This window comes from Talpa occidentalis, unplaced genomic scaffold (assembly GCF_014898055.3).
Source record: "Talpa occidentalis isolate TD23 unplaced genomic scaffold, MPIMG_talOcc4v2.1 talOcc4.9, whole genome shotgun sequence".
NCBI lineage: Eukaryota > Metazoa > Chordata > Mammalia > Eulipotyphla > Talpidae > Talpa > Talpa occidentalis.
The window spans coordinates 10407688-10426847 of NW_023605305.1; the positions used below are offsets into that span (position 1 = coordinate 10407688).

General features: G+C 54.5%; 2 protein-coding genes across 5 annotated transcripts in view; both read right to left on the minus strand.

Moving 5' to 3' along the window:
- UBR4 (ubiquitin protein ligase E3 component n-recognin 4) overlaps positions 1-19160 on the minus strand; it is a 336932-nt gene that overhangs the window by 216450 nt on the left and 101322 nt on the right. The window lies entirely within an intron of this gene.
- CAPZB (capping actin protein of muscle Z-line subunit beta) overlaps positions 1-19160 on the minus strand; it is a 105741-nt gene that overhangs the window by 29427 nt on the left and 57154 nt on the right. For all 4 annotated transcript variants that reach the window (XM_054691342.1, XM_037498982.2, XM_054691341.1 and 1 more), the window contains exon 3: positions 3308-3429. In XM_054691342.1, the coding sequence (XP_054547317.1) occupies positions 3308-3429 (122 nt within the window). The remainder of the gene's footprint in view (positions 1-3307; positions 3430-19160) is intronic.

The window sequence follows — 19160 nt, forward strand, 5'->3', positions numbered from 1 at the left end:
GGCCTGTACCCCAGTTCTTGTATGCATAAATAAATCTTTTTTAAAAAAAATAAAAGTCACTTAATATTTAGATAATCAACTGTGGCACCTAAGCTCACGAGGCCAAGTCTTTTGTGGCTTGTTCTGCATTATTTGCCCAGCACCTAAAATGGTGCCTGGCATTCAAGCACATGCTCACTGGACTGATTACATTCTTACACAGCCCCTATAAAGCAGAAGCAACCAATGCCCTTGCCTCCCTGGGGCGGGTGCCTGCGCTACCTGCCTTATGCCTGAGAACCCAGTCCAGCACCAGTGTGGGCGGGTTCTGGCTGTGGGCGGAAGGCTCAGAGCACAGGGTGGGAAGAAAGGCCCCCAGGACTTCTGCTAGTGCCCTCTGAAACAACAGAGACAGAGCAACTTTCAGCATTTTCTGCCCAGGAGCACCTAAGGGTTAAAAAAGGCCCACTGGGCCTCTTGCTCAGTCCTCTTGCTGTCACCACCACTGTTTACTGGGAAGCCAGGCCCAGCACCCCTGCGTACTGGGCTGGGGTGTGGCTCTGGGTGCAGAGTCCGAATCTGCCCACACCCTGCGTGGCCCCCTCAGACTCCCCTTCTCAAGCACGCCCCGCACAGTGAACGGCCTTCGCCTTTCTGGGGGCCCGGAGGGCCCACCCCAACTGGCTTTCATTTAAGGCGACCTGATCAGACGCTAGAGCCCATTTCTCGGCAGACTGGGGGCCTGGAACTTTCAAGAAGCCTGTAACTCACATTTCTCCTGGCTCACAGACGGCAGCATTTCAAGCCTTTAGTCCCGGAGCCGGGGTAATTGTAGCTGGGGGAAAAATCATAACATTACCCAGAATATCCTTAGTGGAAGGGGCACTCAGAACACATTTAAGAGCTTAAATGGAAGCCATTTGAAAAAAGACAGATGGACAGGAACGCTTAGATTTCAAAAGTCAGGCCTTTCATTTCCCTCCGAGAATGCTTTTTGTTTCAGCTAACAGGTTTCAAACAGTGCTGCTGGCAACAGCCACACCATAAGGATCTTATTTAAGTGAACGATCAAACAGTTAGGATGGAAATGTGTGGAAAAAATCAAAAGGCCTTGAAGTTTTATATCGAGAAGGGAAAAAGGAAAGGAATGTCCTTTGGCATGACACCCTGGGCCCCGCTTCGGCTGAGGTGACCCCTTGGGAGCTCTGGCAGGAACCGGTGGGGGGACCTGGAGAGTCTGCAGGTATCAAGTCCCGGGGCAGCCTGGCCTTGGCATGGGTATGGCCACGATCCCAGCGTTCCACAGGCTACTGGGAACAGCTGCCTTCCACAGCAAGCTGCAGTTTCCAGGTGGAAAAGACCTATCACACGGATATTAATTAAGCAACACTCAGCTCAAGGAAAACCTCTTCCAGAAGCCTCCTAGAACTGAACCCCAAGCCCAGCGAAGGTGCCTGTGCTTTGATGATGGGTTCTCATTTGTCAGACCACCTAGCATCCTGATGGACCTCTCACAGAGCACCGGACCTCGTCCGACTCCCCTGACATGGGCTAGGCTCAGAACAAGCCCTTCCAGGCTGGCCACCTGGCCTCAGGGCTGCCTCAAGCAGGGGCTCTCACGACTGCACCTCCATCTCTGCCCGACCTCCTCCTGGACTCGAGACTATCCACTGCCAACTTGCCATGTCTACCTCCACCCAATGGGAATCTCTAAAAACTTACCTCAACTCCACTTAATGGGTATCTCAAGCTTAGAATGTCCCCAAATCTGCAACTCCTAGAATCCTCTCACCATGATAAACATGCTCCAGTTGTGCAGGCCCTGCCCTGCTCTTTCACCGACACCCCGACTATCTTCGAACGCTCCCACCTCCAACTGCCCCTCACGCCTCTCCACTTCTCGTCTCTGAGTCAGGTCAAAATTCAGTCTCTACCCACTTCTACGTGTAAGTGGGACACGATTAGGTGTCTAGTCTCTTAAAAGATCATTACTGAGCAAATCTTTTCAATTTACACCAAGTTCGGAGCTATTCAGCAGTTCACGTTTCACACCCCAACGGCCCCGCGCAAAGTCCTAGTCCCCTCACCCTGTCTTCAGGCCCTGCGCAAGCCACCACACCTCTGACCTCATCTCCCAGCTCGCCCTGACCTCACTGACTCTCCCACCGGCTTCCTGCCGGGCTCGCACCGGGCCGTCCAGGGCCTCCACACAGCGCGCTTCAGTTTTCATCTTCAAGCATCACTTCACAGGTTGCCACTTCACTGTCTGTTCACTCACTGACTCCCCGCTGCCTTGTACCCGCTTTTCAGTCTACATGGCTCATACGTGCGCTACTCCCTGGCTCCTCTGGCTCACTGCAAGAGGCTCACTGGCGTACACAGCACATACTTAAGAGAATGATGCATTCAGGGCCAACAGTGTTATTTAGTGTTAGAATTTCCATTTTACACACGACAGAACTAAAAACCAGTGATATAAAGTAATTTCTCAAAGTCCCCACCGCTACAGTGGGCGGTTCTGGTTTGGAGCCCCTGTTAGCTGACTCCAGGTATTTTTTTTCCTGCTTTCCTGCTCAGGCTCATACCAACTTCCAGAAAAGAGCACTGAGTTGAAGCTTTAAGCCTCAGCTGTGGTTCTGTGGCCTCTGAATAAACCTATAGCAGATTGCCATTCTCTAAGGCACTGACTATAGCAATCCATCACACACACACACACACTAGACTGGTGTAGGGACTCCCCCTGTTTTCAAATAGGAAGGACGGCTACAGACCCTTAGAAAACTAACTCAGCTATCACCTCCCTCTGGAAATCCTCCTGGACCAACTTCAGTCTCTTCTGTGCTACTGTCAAGCCCCAAACCTCAAAGCGGGCCCTGGTGGCATGAATCCCACCACACAGTAATGGGTTGCTGGGTGCATCTCCTGTTCTCCCAGGGCAGGGACTAACGCCAACCAGTTATTTACAGCCCTCAGCATGGTGATGGGCAGAGAAATCGAGTGGCATGCTGATTTGACAGAGCTGCATCGAGTGTCCTCAAGACCCTCCCTGTCCTCAAGATCCCACCATGTGGACGCCTGCACCACACCGTCTCAGGACTCCGTGCAAGCACAGCGAAACAGCTCAGGGGTTTTGAGGCATTCCACAAGTATCTACGGGCTGGAGGGAAGGGAGGGAGGGGGGTGGGCCAGCAGGGGTACAGGCAGAAGGCTGAGGGGCTGTCAGTCTGTCACCATTCACTGGTCCTCGTGCCGCCAAGGGCAGTGGTAAGGGTGTGCCTGGCCCATGTACTCCTGGCATGCCCACCGTATCCTGGAGGCAGCAGCTCACCTATAGGAGTCCCCGTCTCTGTTGTAGTCACACAAAAGGTAATCCTTTCCCACCACCTTGTCCCTGGCGATTTTCAGGGGCTGGTCAACAGAAGACAGGAGATCTTCACATAGACTGGGGACCTGGCAGAAAAAATGGAAAAGGCAGACACAGAGTTAAAACAGCGCATCCAATGCAGATCGGCTCACCGCAACCGACACCCGTCATGGCTGGCACATCCTATCTGGCCTCGGTACCTGCCAGAATTATGGGCCTGTTCTTCTCTTTCCGCATGTGTCTGTCTAACACTGACTCTGTCCCTCCACAAAGAAAGCTGCTCTTGAATTACAGTGAAGTGTGGTTCCCCGTGCAGCCTTCCCTCCAAGACCGTGCACAGCTTTAATTACCTGGTCACCAGGGTGAGCCAGAGCATTTAAGTTTGTCTACACTTGGGACTGGTCTCTGGTGGGCCAAGTACCAGCTAAAGTCCTGAGATGAAGGTAAACATCTTAAACACACAGGAATCCAAAAAACTCTGAAAAGAATAACCCATCCGTGCTGAGAACTCCCACGGGCTTTCATGCTGGGTGGAGTTTCCACTACTTTCTAGGCCCCTGGCCAAGCAGGACCAGCCACTCTCAGAGTCAGCTTTACCTGCTGCAAAGGTAGCTTCACACCAGCATCCCTCAGAGCTGCTCCCTAGTGGGGTTATCTCAGGGGACACACCTGGAGCTGCCTTGCTAAGGAGGAGAGCCCCATGGGCTGAAGTGGACAGGGCCGAATTCGGGGCAGATGCTACTGAATTTGACACATGGCCCTGCTAGTAACCAGGCCGCTGGCTGCCACCTCCTCCCAACTCAAACATCTATTTCCCCAAAAATATTCCAGGAAGGGATGGCGGCAGGTTCAGAAGTGAATTCCTTCAGGGTGAGTCACTTCCACACTGTATTTTCAGTGTGTTGACTTATTCATTTCACAGGCCTGGGTTATGGAGTCCTCGCCATTTCGTTAGCCAGGCAAGTGGCTGCCAATGACACCAGTGAGGCTTCCAAATGGAAGAGCTAAATTATCTGCAAAGACACCCAGAGAAGTAGCTCAGCAGAGGGGCTCACAGCTACAGCAGGTCTGGGTTCCTCTGGAAGCCCCTTACCCCGGCCAGAGAGACAGGGACTGTGACCCAGACTGCGTGGGCCTCCACTGCTGCCAACCCCCAGGGAGCCCGGGACTCGGCGCGTAAGGCGCTGTGCACAGAGGGGACGCTGCCCGCCCTGCATCTCACGGCGGTTCTGACCTCTGTGAAGCAATCAGCTTCTTAGGCACGACCTCGCTCCATCGTCTAGCCTCTGAGACATACAAACCAACAAGCCCCGTCTGTAACCGGCCTGTTTTCAGAACCCCCTCCCACACTTACCCACACTTACCTGTACCGGTGTACCTTCCACCCCCACCCCCACACAGTGGTAATCCCCACCCCCACCACTCCAGGGGCCTGCCCTTTGCCTGCACAGCACCGGTGGCGTGGCGCTCACAAGCATCCTGGGATGCAATCAAGCAGTCTCCTACTGTACAAATTAGAGAATCAAGGTCCAGAGTCATTTAGTTGCCCACGGCCCACACAAGAAGCAGGAGAGAGAGAAATCTGCCCGTTCCGCCACTCTGGTTTTACAGCCAGCGAGAGGAAGGGCCCTTCAGGGTAAAGGCACAGTCTGGTGGCAAATAATGCCTTCCTGGCCTCCACCCTGGTCAGGCCAGTCCTGGTCGAGGCACATAAGATTCTGACCCTTCCACCAGGTAGCTGGGAGCTGAAAGTGGTCTGCCTGGCCCAGGACACGGCCGAGCACCTCTGTGCCTGCCTAGCCCGTCTCTCCCGAGGGTCACTGAGTATTCTGTTTGGCGGCCGCCTTGGTCTGCCTGCTGGTTCGGGCTTTTGCCAAGAAGCCCATTCTAACCAGCTGGAGCGCTGACACTATTGGTCCGGTTTATCCTGGATTAGAGGATAAGATTAGAGGATTCTCTTAGAGACCAAGAGAACAGGCTTTGAGGAGTAGGCTTCCTGACTCAACTACTAACTGGCCTGATGGTCTTGGGCAAGTCACTTTACTTCCCTACTAAGATTTGGTAGATAATCAAGAGCAATCCAATGGGTTTGTGGATCATATGAGATAATGCATTCGGTACGCAGTCCAGTGCCCAGCAGAGGGGGTGCCAATAACCGCTGCACTGCCATGTCTGCTCTCCTGTGTTTTCAGTACCTGCTGTCTGTCAGTCTTAGACGCAACACACCTGACCTCGCTGCACTGCCTCTGGGGACGGGTGCAAATGGACCGCAGAAGCCAGTCCTTCTTATTAACCCAGCCCTGCCTGGAGCCAGCTGTTTCCCCTTTCCTGCCAGTAAGGCTGCTTGCAGCTAAGTTCCCCTAAATAGGAGTGGGATAGAAAGGCCTGTCCGCTCCTATCCAGCAGGCATGTACTGCTGTGTCTTGTCGCCTGTCTCAAGAGTGTTGATGCCACAAGGGCAGGGGCTGCCGCCCTGTCCACTGCTGTATCCTCAGTGCCTGCAGCCATTCTGGACACACAAGTGTCCACACGTGGGAGGAAGGGAGAGAAGCCTGAGAACGTGGTGCCTCCCAGGCGCCAATTTGTTTCATTTTAAAGTTAATAAATTGGTGGGCCTTCCCCGGTAGTGCAGCGGTTGAGCGCTGGGCTGTGAAGCTGCCTGCAGCCTCTGCAGTGCCGGTTCAATCCCCCGCCACCGGGCGAGGGTCCCACATGGCGCGCAGACCGCCCCTGCCGCCCGCTGCTCCCCCCAGCAGTGTACTTCGGTCCTTCTGCCTGCTCTGCTCCCCGCTCTGGCTCTGGTGAATTCTCTCACCTTCCCATGCTTCTGACTGTACCCAGTGCTTGGATAAATAAATAAATAAATCTTAAAAAAAAAAGAAAATGAAAAATCATTTAAAAAAATAATAAATAAAGTTAATAAATTGGTGTGCACTAAGAACCTTTACCCAAACTGTTGTCAGCTCAGCTCTGATGGCCACCAGAGACCAATCTCACTCGTGGCTCCCACCTGACACGCTCGGGTAAGATCGTGACGTGGGTGCGCTGGAGCTTCCAAGGAGCACAAGTGACAGGTCGGGGTGGCGAATCAGGAGGCCTGGGGACTGGGCTGGCCTGGTCCTAACTAGCCTCTACGCCAGTGGACCTGGCAGACAGATTGCATGGCCTAGAGTCTCGCGGCTTCAGTGCAAGTACCTCAGAAACAGACATGCTACAAATGGCAGAGTGGGGTTCAGACGGTCATTTGTGTTCTCCCTTTATTTGGAGAATTCCTTTTTTATTTTTGGCATTGTGATGTCCTAAACTCCAGAAATCCACAGGTTTATCCTGGATTTTATATGCTTTCAAGGTTGGTAGCCTGATGATCTACTCTTCTTTTTTTTTATTTTGTTTTAATGTCTCTGACTTGTGAAATAAAAAGCCACAGCAGCCACTGCTCTAGAAAAATGGCATCCAAGCAGTTCAGGTACTTTAAAGTCAGAATATAGGGTCCTGGGGACCTGACTCCTCCCACTCTGTGATGCGTTTCTTCAAGCCCTACACTGACCAAGGCAGCACGCAAGGGTGGGCTGTGGCACCAGGCGCCTTGTCAAGGGCCCAGCCTACGTTCCCTTTAATTCTCGCCACAGAGCTCCTCGTTCCATGTCATCTGAACAAGGCAGCTCTCCACCCACCACAGCCATGGCAACAGCAGGAATCAGTCCCTGCCTGATCAGGGACGGATGCCCCAGCTTCCGGCCAGGTACTGAGCTGCAGAGGCATCGGGAGGGCATCCATCTGCCAGGCCTCTGAGCAGCGTGCAGCCCTTGCGTATCAGCTAAGGTCCCTGCAGATTTGTGCCTGAACTTTTCAAAGTCCATGGAGGGGCCTCCCTGGTGGCGCAGCGGTTGAGCGCTGGGTTGCGAGGCTGCCCGCGGCCTCTGCAGCGCTGGTTCGATCCCCGGCTGCTCCCCGGCCACCGGAGGAGGGTCCCACATGGTGCGCAGACCTCTCCTGCCGCCCGCTGCTCCCCTCAGCAGTGTACTTCGGTCCTTCTGCCTGCTCTGCTCCCCGCTCTGGCTCTGGCTCTGGTGAATTCTCTCACCCTCCCGCGCTTCCGACTGTACCCAGTGCATGTATAAACAAAAAACAAACAAATAAATAAAGCATGCCTCTATTAAAAAAAATAATAATAAAGCCCATGGAGGCACCAACTGGCCTCAGAAGGAGTCTGACCTATACTTCAGGAAATCATGGCACAACCCAGAAAGGCACGCAGAGTTCATGAATGGCACGTGATCTGCCCTTCCAGGAAGCACCGGGGACGTGATGGGGCTGACTGACCCTTCAGCCTAGCAAGTCTAATTTTCACCTACTGGATAAACTCTCAAGTTGGGCCCTATTTTTGTATTTAATTTTTCTCTATCTTGTTTTTCTTCATCAAAAACAAAGTGCTCTTAAAGAACGACGCTGCTGTTGGAGAATGAGCGGGAGGGTGTGCAGCTGCCTGAGGCGCACTGGCCATGACCAGGTGCCACCTACCCAGCCCACCCTCCCACTCCTGCCTGAACCACCTCCACCACCAACCACACTTGTCCTACGCACTGCTCCCTGAACGTGCATGTTTGCACGTGCACTCTTACACTTAAAAATCCCCTCCATGTAGGACTGTTGGAAAAATGTGGGATTGGCCAATGAAATTTTAACGGCGATGCGTATTCTAGCATAAATGTCCCAGTGTTACATGGGACAGATACGTCTATTCGCTCAACCTGGCAAATCCCTCTTGCTCTCTCAAATCTTACCACCTGCAGGGCCCAACCCAAATTCCAGCTTCTTTATCAAAAGCCAAATTCTCTGGACACCTGCAGAAGCAATGATGCCAACTGAACCCCAAACGCTCTGGGGATGGTGGTTCCAATAGTGTCATTGCTCGATTTTACTCCTTTACCACTTACACTCTGTACCTCTGAGGCAGACAGGGGTCTCCCAAGCCCGGCCCAGTGCCGAACACTTTTGTGGGTGCTCATGTATGTTTGTGGACCTCTGCAGAAGTAGGTGTTAATAAACCCTGTGAGCTGAGGTCATATATTATAGACCCAACATAGAAGCACTTTGTCTCTGTAAATCCAGTCAATTAGTAACTCTCTGCCTATACTCTTCCCCAGCCCGACCCCAACCCCCCGCACTCATGTCAGATGCTTACAGCAGGGGAAAAAAAAATTACTCTCATTACTCTCAAGGATTATGAGTCTGCACCAAAAGGACAGGCTCAGGTGAAGCGAGGGTTCACCGTGGTGCGTGAGCCATCAGTTCTGTTCCCTCGAAGCCACAAAGGGCCAGGCAGGAGCGGGTGGGTGTGCCAACCCCAGAGGCCCGTGGCTTCTGTCCAAACCGCCCATCTGAACTACTTAATAGTCTTTGTAAGGAATGTGCAGATAACAACAAAGGTGTCAGGCCAATCTGGGCTGTTGGGGGGATTTAAATTTAATTCCAAGTCTTTGGAATAGCAGAAGATGCCACCCTGGCCAGGACAACGTTCTGCCCGCTGCTCTGGTTGGAGGCTCAGAGCTCCATCTATTTCTCCACAGCCTCCAACTCCTTTGTGGACGTGTCCCCAAAAGTGGGAATCACCAGGCCCTCTGATGACACCCTCGCCTGCCCCACCAGGTGGCCACTGGAAGGATTGGGGAAGGGGAATAAAGAGTAAGGCAGGAAGAGAACAACCCCAGAGGGCAGGTGAGAGGCCGTCAGGTGACATCCTCACTACGAGGAGGAGAGAGGAGGAGAGGAAGTGACAGTCAACACCTCCAGTGTGGGCCGACTCTGTATGCAAACTCCACCAGCATCGCCTCCTTGCCCCGCAGTCAGCCCCAGGCGAGATACGGCCCCACCCGTCTTCACGAAGGGGAGAGCAGGGCCTGAGACTGCTGTCCACCTCACACAGCCAGCGGTCCCCATCTCGTCACTGACAGAGCGTGAGACACAGCAGAGCTGGGTTAAATGCTCACACCCAGTCCTGCCACTGCCCCAAACCCAGTACTTTCCTACCCTCTAAACCAACAGCTGATCACATGAAGAGATACAAATCAGAAGTTTCCGGCCACAAGTGGGGCTTGTGCTGGGGCCGCCATATGGTTCCACTTTGCCTCTTTCCCTTCTCCATTAGTTATTAATGTCGAAAAAAATTGTTCAACCAGAAAAAGAAACTTGAGATGAACCCTCAAAAAAGCACAAAAGCCAGACCAGTTCAACTCCACGGCTGATCTAATCCACGGCGCCCTGGCCTTTAAGGAGTGCACTCCTGTACCTCAGTGCTTAAAAAAAGGCCAAGGAACACACTCTGTCTTTAGATCTGCCTGCTGGCACAGCGCCCGCCCCAGAGGTGGGACCCCAAGGCAGACCCCGCGCCCTGCCAGTATTCTTGGTGAGACACATTGGTGGACTCGTGGCCTGGCAGGGGCTTGGCGGTGGCCCCCCAGCACAGCCCCCTCCCCAGCAGACAGCAGGGCCTTGGCCAGGGACCGGGGGCAGCAGAGGGGTCTGCTGACAAGTTCTTCCTTTCATTTTTTCCAAGGCCCCAAACTTTCCTCTTTTCCCCTAATAGAAAGAAAACAGTGTTGCCCACAACACACATGCCAGTGTCAGGTGCTGTGCAGTGTGGCTGCAGAGCATCAACCGCCACGTCAGACGCAAGCCCAGGTCCGTGGCCAGCCCCTTCCTGGCTGAGTGTGGCCTTCCCAGACCTCAGGCCCCACCTCAGGGACACGCTGCCCTCCCCAAGCACCGAGCGCCCCGCATGCTGCTGCAAGCAGCCCTGATGAGACGGATTCGCACCTGCCCTTGGCGCTCGCCCTGCCCTGGGAGATGTTGCACCAGGCCATCTGGGAGAACCCAGAGAGCAAGAACAGCAGGGCTGTAAAGTGAGCCTGGGGAGGGGGGTCTGCAGGGAGTAGAAGAGGGGCACAGAGATGACACAGAAGAGGGGGACACGGCAAGGAGGGAGGGGCCCTGAGGCCAGTGCAAGAAGACAGGAGTGCGGCTGTGGCTGGAGTGTGGCAGGGGGTACATAACCTGTGGGCCACTCCAAGTGGGGTGGCAAGCCTATTTATAATAGGTAATACAGTCTCACGGGTCAAAATGCAGAAAGAAGCAAGAGCACACTCAGGGCACACGGGCAGGCTCCGTGGCCTATGGGAGATACCAGACACCGACCCCCATTAGTTCGTGCAGAGGGAACATGAGCCCACCCCCAACTTTCTCACAGCTGCTGTTACAGGGACCTTGGCAGGTGGTGAGAACACCCTTCACACAAAAGCCACTCTTGGGGGTTTGGAGCTGCCTCGCACGAAGAAAGCTCCTTCAAGACAGCAACCTCACCCTGACCCACACGTCCCACTCTGGTGGTTCAGCTTAGTCACACCGAGGACATTGGTCAGTGATGGGCCCTGCATCCAACAGGGCCAAAAGGAGTCAGGTGACACCGACTGTACTTCGGGACGGGAGGCGGCCACTGTTCCGGGACACAGGCAAGTGGTGGGTTGGCCTCAGCGGTCTGCCCCAGCTCAGAGTCTGCCACCAGGGGTGAAAATCACTTGGGCAGACGGTACCTTCACCAGGGCAAGGCTGGAGGCCCAGGCGCACCCAGAACCCAGCCTCTGCCTTCTGGGCAGGCAGGGAGGCACCTTCCCCACTCTGGGGATGAGGAGACGCGGGTGCAGGGAAACTGCTTGCCTGGCTCCCAGGGGAGCAGAGGGTGAAGGGTGGAGTGGACTGGGATCTAGGTGAAGCCCTGACCCTGTTCTTCCAAAGCACAGAACCCACAGGGCCAGCAGGATGAACAGCTGCCCCGCCACCACCATATGCTCAGAGGTAAGGGGGTGAGCAGAGACGGGAGGTGAGTCTCTGGGTCGTGTGGGTCAAGGCCCCCAGCTCCCAGGCGAGACCTGAGCCAGCAGGCACATGGCTCTTCTGGACTCACCCCCCTACCCGTCACCTCCACCCTCCTGATCCTCCCCTCTCCTCAGGGGCAGCCTCTCTGTTCATTAAGTGATTCCCACACTAGGTACGAATGGCTAAGTAACCGCACTGTGTCCTGCAGACAGGCACGCGGCGTCCCGGCAAGCGTGGGGAGCAGACTGCTGGTTCGGGACACTCGCCTCTGGGCCGCAGCCCAGCCAGCAGGCCAAGCGCCTCCAGGAGAAGAAGAGGCCACAGCACAGAGCTGGGTGACAGTCGCTTGGGCCTGACATACAGGCGGCTGGCCAACATTAGGAAACCATTTTGACCAACAAATGTTTCCAAATTCTACTTGGAAGTCAGTTTTTCACATTGCCATTAATAACAAAGGACCTTTTCAAGAAACGACAAGTCCCCCTCTCTCCCTTCCTTTTCCTTTTTTCTCTTCTTAGGCAGGTGCCCCAAACCACCCCTGAGATAAATAATAAACAAAGGCAAACTTCCCGGGCTTGGTTTCAGCCATTCATTCTCAAGACTCAAAAGCTCTGCCTTCTGGAAGCTTGCGGCTGGAGTAAGAGGCCAGAATAGTTTTCTACAGGAAGGGTCAGGAGGGGCAGAACAAAGAGAAGACAAAGTGAAAGGAGAAATGAAAATCACTACATTTGAGTCAACCAGGGGCACACACAATGCTCCCGTTGTCCGCATGTAACCTTACGCTCCCCCGAAGGGGATGAACCGATGAACCTGAGCCTAATTAAATTAACCATTCCCTGGCGGAGAGCAGAGAGCCAGGCTCTCTCCCTAAGCTGACCCTGTCAGTAAGGCCTGGTCCCTGAGGGACAGAGCACAATGCACAAGCACCTCCAAGAAGCCAGAGGCAGGAAAGTCTCAGGATGGAAGTCAGCGTGACTCGACGCTGGCCACTGCACGGGGACACTGAGCTGGTGGAAGCTGTAGGCGGAGGCTCCTGACCCCCGACCCCTACATCCTGGTCACAGCCTCTTCCCCACTTGGGACACCCATCCCACCCCCCATGCCAACTAAGGACTTTCAGCTGCCCTTTAGGCCTCCTCCATGCATCCCCAAAGCACCTGAGCGCAGGCAATTGTGATCCTCCCCTCCCCATGCCTCACAGGTTGGGACGGATACGAGCTCTACCCCGCACAAAGCTGGCAGGGCTGCTTTGTGTTGGTAAGGTTGTGCTGAACTACCGGAATGGGGGTCCCTCAAGTTGAAGTCCGTGTCTGTCTCCGGGGGAAACAAGCTCCCATGTTCCCCAGCGCCTGTCTTAGAGCTGGGACTGGGGAGCAGGGCGAGGGTGGGGCCGAGGGCATGGGTCACCGCAGCAGCAGGGGGCACAGGTGCAGGGAGGGGACCCATCAGTGACCATGATTGCCTTGGCAGCCACCAAAGTCCCAGGGATCCTGCAAGTTCCTGGCAAGTGCGTGCACGTGGGAATGAGGGGGTGCAGGCGTGGGAACCAGCACAACACCCCACGACACAGACCCAAAACCGGCCAGGGGCTGCCTTCCTCTTGGCCGGCTGCAGGGGTGTCCTGCACAGGTCCTGCCACTGCAGGGACATCCCATCAGGTTCTGTTTTCAGCCGGCCACAGAAGGTGACCGCGCGTGGGCAGGGACAAGCGTAGCTCCCGCTGGGGAGCAGCAGCTGCACTCCAAGGCGGCCAGTGTCCCCTTCACCGGCTGGGCCTTCCAGGACAGCGGCTCCTGTCTCTCCACTTTGGCGCAACTGGAAGCAAAATCAACTCTGTGGCTTCAGATAAAATTCAACCCCACGCAGGAGGGATGAGATGCGGCACCCCGCCCTGGAGGAGCTCGAAGCCTGAGAGGAGAGGGGCGTGCACGGAGGGTCCTGTGCTCCAGGGAGCTGCGGAGACACAGAGGAGGGTGGCCCAGAGCTTCCCTGGGGCTGAGCGGGAGAAGGGCAGCTGTCCAGGGACTGAGTCAGGAGGAGTGCCCGGCGGCAAGGGACCCTGGAAGAGCTGGCCGCTGAGCCTCCACCCAAGCGCACACCGCCAAGGGCTGAATTTACAGTACGTGAATCATTTCCCCATAAAGCTGGTGTTTAAATTAAAAAGTGAATCCAGAGAGAACAGGGACCTGTAAGTGAATACAACGGCAAAAAGAGAGAAGAAAAGCGAATTGGTGGTTCTGGCAGGTAAGACTATGGTATCGACTATGTCAGGTCGGTAAAAGCGCCTCTGGGCATGGGGAGCCGGGCACTGCTCCCTTTCTCTTCACTTCTTTCTGCTGCCCTTATAGCCCACAACTTTCCTGCATCAAAATAAATGGGGTGGATGGGGGGGTGTGCACATTCTGAAGGGGGTGCGCCTGGCCGGGAAGCCAGAGCTGGGTCTGCAACCAGCTGGCAGGGCCAGGCGACCAGAGCCTCCTCCTGCCCCTCCTCTCTGGGATGGACCTAGGAAACAAGATGGGGTGTATGTTCAGGGAGGGAGGGCTAAAAACCATGAGACTAGATGCGCAGTAAGGGTCATTTTACTTGTAAGATCCTACAACATTTCATAGTCCAAGACTTAATTCATTTACTTATCCCGACAGCCATCCAGGGAAGGCTTCATGCGCTCATCACATTTGTGACATTCTTCCTGAAACAAGACACCTACCGAGCACAGCACTGTGTGATCCAGCACTGACGGAACCCGCTGGCCCCAGGCTCCCAGTCTGAGGACACCGACGGAGGGCCCAACAGAGCCCCACACGCACCGGCCGGCAGCAGCCGGACAAGCTGGGACAGCAGGAGCCTCACCCCTGAATCTCATGTTCATGTTAAAAACTCAGGAAATCGCGCTATACACAGAACCTAAATTTCCTCTTCTCTCCTGGGGATGATCTGCAGTCCCCCCAGAACCAATCTCATCACTAAAGGAAGCCCTGCCTTCCCACAACACTGGGGTCCTCTTCATTTGTCAGCTGGTGCAGCACCAAGGTAGGGGGCAGGGACTGTACCGCCTCGCCCCAAACCCCGCAGGCGCCGCTGCTCAAGGCAGCCACATTCCCAGCCGGCTTCAAAGTCCAGGCAAGCAGACTGTGCGTGCCCTGCTCTTCTCCAGTGTTTTTAATGTTTCCCAAAACAGATGTGCTCTGAGGGGGCGACCCAGACACTCCATCCAGGGCTGGAGCTGCCAGCCTGCAGCGGCACCCCTTCCGGCCCGCCCCCTCTGCCCCTGGGGAGGACCCTCTGACTGCTTGCTCGGCTCCCACTTTGAGAGAAGCTACAGGCCGCCTCAGCAGAGGCTCTCCAGGGATTTCAGCAAATCCCACTCTGTGTGTCCACTGGCCACAGGAGGCCGCATGGTTCCTGAATCGCAGGTGCTCCAGACATCCCACTGGAAAATTTTCCCAGGGTTGGCCAGACCCATGTATCTTCCTCACCCTGGGGTGCTCAGCTCTGTCATCACCCGGCTCCTTTGCACGGATCCCCGGCCTTGGTGGTCTTGCCCATTCACCAGGGGCACAGGAGGACTAAGGCCTTACTTCCATTCCCCCCCCCCCCACCCCGAGGCCAAAATAATTCTCTAGTTCTCTCATCCGATTAGAGGCTCCAACAGCATGGATGCCAGGAGCACCCCCACCACCACCCTCCAGGGCTGGGGAAGATACAGCAAGGTTAAACAAAAATGACGCACTCAAAAGCACTTGCACAGAGGATTCCAAAGAGACCTGATTTTCCAGTACTTAGGCTGAAAATGAAGAAGGAAAAAACTTCCCCCAAACAAGTCAGGGCTTTCAAGGGGACTTGCTGAGTGGTAAACATTTTGCAAAGATGGAATTTTAAACACAAACACAAAAGGGCAGAGATTTGAGGCAGAGATGGGCGGTCCCTTAATTAGGGAGAGATCTGCAAAGCCTGGGGAGCTCAGCCACTCTCCCTGTGGCCTCTGGAATGGAAAGAATGTAGAAGCCAGTGGAGCAATCAAGGAGAGAAAGTCCTGCTCCGACCTGACCCTCTCCCGGACAAGAAGCACCTGGGCTTGTCCTTTGCCACCTCCGCAGCAGTCATGGGGAACCCCAAGAGCACCAGAAAAGGACCCTGGGAGAAGACAGGCTGGACAGTCTCTCCCTCCCGAAGGGGCCCGGCACAGACGGCACACAGGAAAGCTGTCCTGGCCGGTGCCATAAAGCAAAAACACAATTCACGGGAATATTAAATAAATACCCCCTTCAGACCAGGGGCCATTATTTTCTGGTTTCATGTCTTATATGGCACTTTCACACCTATTTTAAATGGCTTGAAATATCCTGCAAATGAGCAGGCGATGATCTGTAAGAAAATAGAAAAACGCTATCCCCCTGCCTGCTCCAGAGGGACCCTCACCCACTTCATTTGCAGGTGGTGGTTTTCCCCGAACAGCGACACCCACACCATGCTCCTCTCTCAAAACAGTCAATGCAGCATTGGGGTGCAGTCTTTGTATTTTTCATTTCCACGTTTTAAAAGGACAGGTTTATTAGGAAAAGGAGAAAGATGAAGAGGCATCTGCATAGTTACAGGTGGGGTGCAGGTTTTTTTAAACAGGAAAGCTAACTTCACTTTGGCGAAAGCCCCATGTCCCCAGCAGACTCAGAAGAGTCACCAAGGCCCACACTGAGACCCACCCGCCCCATCAAGGTGGGCTTGTTGCCCCCTGGTGTCCCCCTTAAAAACACTGAGCCCCTCTCCACCTGAATCCTTGTCATCCATCTGGGGTCTCTGCCCCCATGGCTGTGACACAAATGTTCTGACTTAGCACTCTGCCCCCAGAGCTTCAGCTGGCGGGAGAGTGGGGGGGAGGCTGGGCACACTGAACAATGAAGACCTTCCAAGAGCAGGTTTAAGTAGAAGGTCAAAGGAACAGTCCTGAAAATGCCTGGGAAGGAGTCGCAAGTACAGTGCACTAGCTGGGAGACAATAATGGAGTTCCTCATGGCCGTCCCAAGCGAAGCCTCAGGAGAAAAAACCAGATATTGAATTTACTACATGGCAGGAAGAAGACCTTGACTTCTAGGGCAAAAAAATCATTGCAGATATTTGCATATCAAAAATAAAATTTTATGGCCTCCCCTGGTGGTGCAGCGGTTGAGCACTGTGCTGCGAAGCTGCCCACAGCCTCTGCAGCGCCAGTTCGATCCCCAGCCACCGGCGAGGGTCCCACATGGTGCGCAGACCTCTCCTGCCGCACCCACTGCTCCCCTCAGCAGTGTATTTCATCAGTCTGCCTGTTCTGTTCCCTGCTCTGGCTCTGGTGAATTCTCTCACCCTCCCGCACTTCTGACTGTACCCAGTGCTTGTACAAATAAATTAATAAAATCTTTTTAAAAATAAAATAAAATTTTAGGGCCTTCCTGGTGGGTGTAGGCAATTTTGCACAGCACTGTGAAGCTGTCTGCAGCCTCTGCAGTGCCAGTTCGATCCCTGCCGTCCAGGAAGCAACCCACATGGCATGGCAGACCTCTCCTGCCTCACCCACTGCTCCCCTCAGCAGTCAATCTGCCTGTTCTGCTCCCCGCTCTGTCTAGTGAATCCGCTCACCCTCCCCCACATCTGGCCTGTAACCTGGTTCTTGTATAAATAAATCTTAAAAAAAAAAATAAAATTTTAAAAAGCAGAAGCAACTGAAATGCCCGAGGCACATCCTTCCTCCCAGCTACTTTCAGATAGTCACAAAGGAGGACAGTCCACTTGTGCCAAGGATGACCGCTCCCAGCCCAGGGCAAACCTCCCGTCTGAACTGAGAGTGCTATTTTAGGTTCCAGTCCCTGGTAATTAAATGTACCTGTGCCTTCCAGAGGAGCGAGGGAGATGAACAACTAATCTCTGGGCTTGGCTCCAACTCTCCTCAGAGTGGCCTGCTGTCAGGCACTTATTCCAAAGGCTCCATCTGACAAAACTCCCAGCATCACCATCTGGAACATCCATTCTGGTCTGAGCCCGCAGGCTTCGATTACAGAGGGTAACGGGCCCACCAGGACTGGGAGTCTGGAGTTTTACAGGTGCTGTTCACAAGGCTCCTGCACACAAGCATCTAGAATTTGGTCGGGGGTCATTTGCAAAGCAAGGGGGGGAGCCCACAGTCCCCTCAGGGGCTCTCGTCGGTAGGTTCTGGGCATACTGTGATGGACAGGGTCTCTAATGGAGCTTAATTGAGAGCAACAGGCCAGGAAGGCAACAACAGATGTGGCAAAGGGGCCCCGACCAAAAGAGGTGGTGGGGTCACCCCTTGACCCGCACCCTTTCTAGGCTTTTTTTTTTTTTTTAAAGATTTATTTATTTATTTATTTATTTATACAAGCACTGGGTACAGTCAGAATCGCGGGAGGATGAGAGAATTCACCAGAGCCAGAGCGATAAGCAGAACAGGCAGAGTGATGAAGTACACTGCTGAGGGGAGCAGCGGGCAGCAGGAGAGGTCTGCGCACCATGTGGGACCCTCGGCCGGCGGCCGGGGATCGAACAGGCGCTGCTGCAGAGACTGCGGGCATCTTCGCAGCCCAGCGCTCAACCACTGCGCCACCAGGGAGGCCCTCTAGGCGGACTCTTGCACGCAAACAACAGGAAGCCTCTGGGTGTACTGGAAGGCACCCCACTTCTATCCTCCAAACAAAAGCTGCTACAGGGGGCGGGCGGGGCAGTGATCGACCACCACCACCTTGGTCTCCAGCAGCATGTCACTTTTGCCAAGGGAAGGCCCGAACAGATGCCCTTTCAGCAACACCAGAAGGGGAAAGCTACCCTTGATCAAGGCTGAAAATTTGCTGGTGCTAATTCCTGCGGTATTTGCATTCAGAGCCAGCTGCCCGCGGGCGACCTGCAGAGACAGGGAGAAAGTGGCTCCTGGAGGCTGTGGGAATAGAAAGCGGGAGGGAGAGTGGGTGTCAGGGTCAGAAGGGCTCTGGCTGATTCCGAGTGACTTATTCATCAGCTGTCAGGCCTGACCAGCTCCTTAAACCTGCTTCTTCATCTGTAAAATGGGGAGAGAAGACTAACCTTGTGGTTGCGAGTTACACAAACTAAACAAGCAAAGATCTAAACAGCACCTGGCATCCGACAGCGACCAGTCAGAAAGCAGGACAGCGGCAACGCACTGCACTCACTGGCACGGGCCATGTCAAATCTGTGCAAGCTGGACGTGAGCTGGGGTGCCTTGCAGAGGCCACTGAAGCCAGACACATGCGTGACTGCTAGTTCTCAAGGTTGAGGATGGCGCCTATCTCGCCACTGAGGAAGCTGAGGCTCAGAGGCCCCACTGCAGGGCAGGGCAAAGAGGACAGCGGAGCTCAGCAGGGCCTTTCAATCGCAAGGTACTCAGTAGAGCTCCATTTTCTCACCTAATGCCCCTAAGTGGGTGTTTCAGGCCTCGCATCTCAGACTAACAGTCGCTCCAAATAAACCTAACAAAGATTCCTGCAGGATACTGATCTCCAAGCATACGGTAAGTCAGGCGCTTTAGCCTGGCAAATAAAGGGGCTGTGGGAAATCAGTAAACAGCTTATCTGTTTTCAAGAAGTTTGTGCCCACCCCAAACTCCATGCCATGGGTAGTGCCCCGCAGGCAACCGGGGCATCAGCAGTGCGAGCAGGTGGCGCAGGTAAGGGGCTACAGCAGCCAGCCCAGCAAGAATGACACCTGAGGAGAGGCCTGAGGGCCAAAGCCAGGGAACTGGTGGCTGCTACGATTGTGTAAGACCCTACTGTGGACTTGGGGCTTCTCCAGCTGAGGAAGGGGCACCTGGGGTGGCACTGGCAGTATGGGGAGATGAGAGACGTAGCTCATGACAAGGCTGCAGTGAAGTGAAGGGACATCAGGCACCAGAAAGCAGTCCTGAAGGCTCCAGGTCCACAGGGCCTGCCCCAGGCGCTCA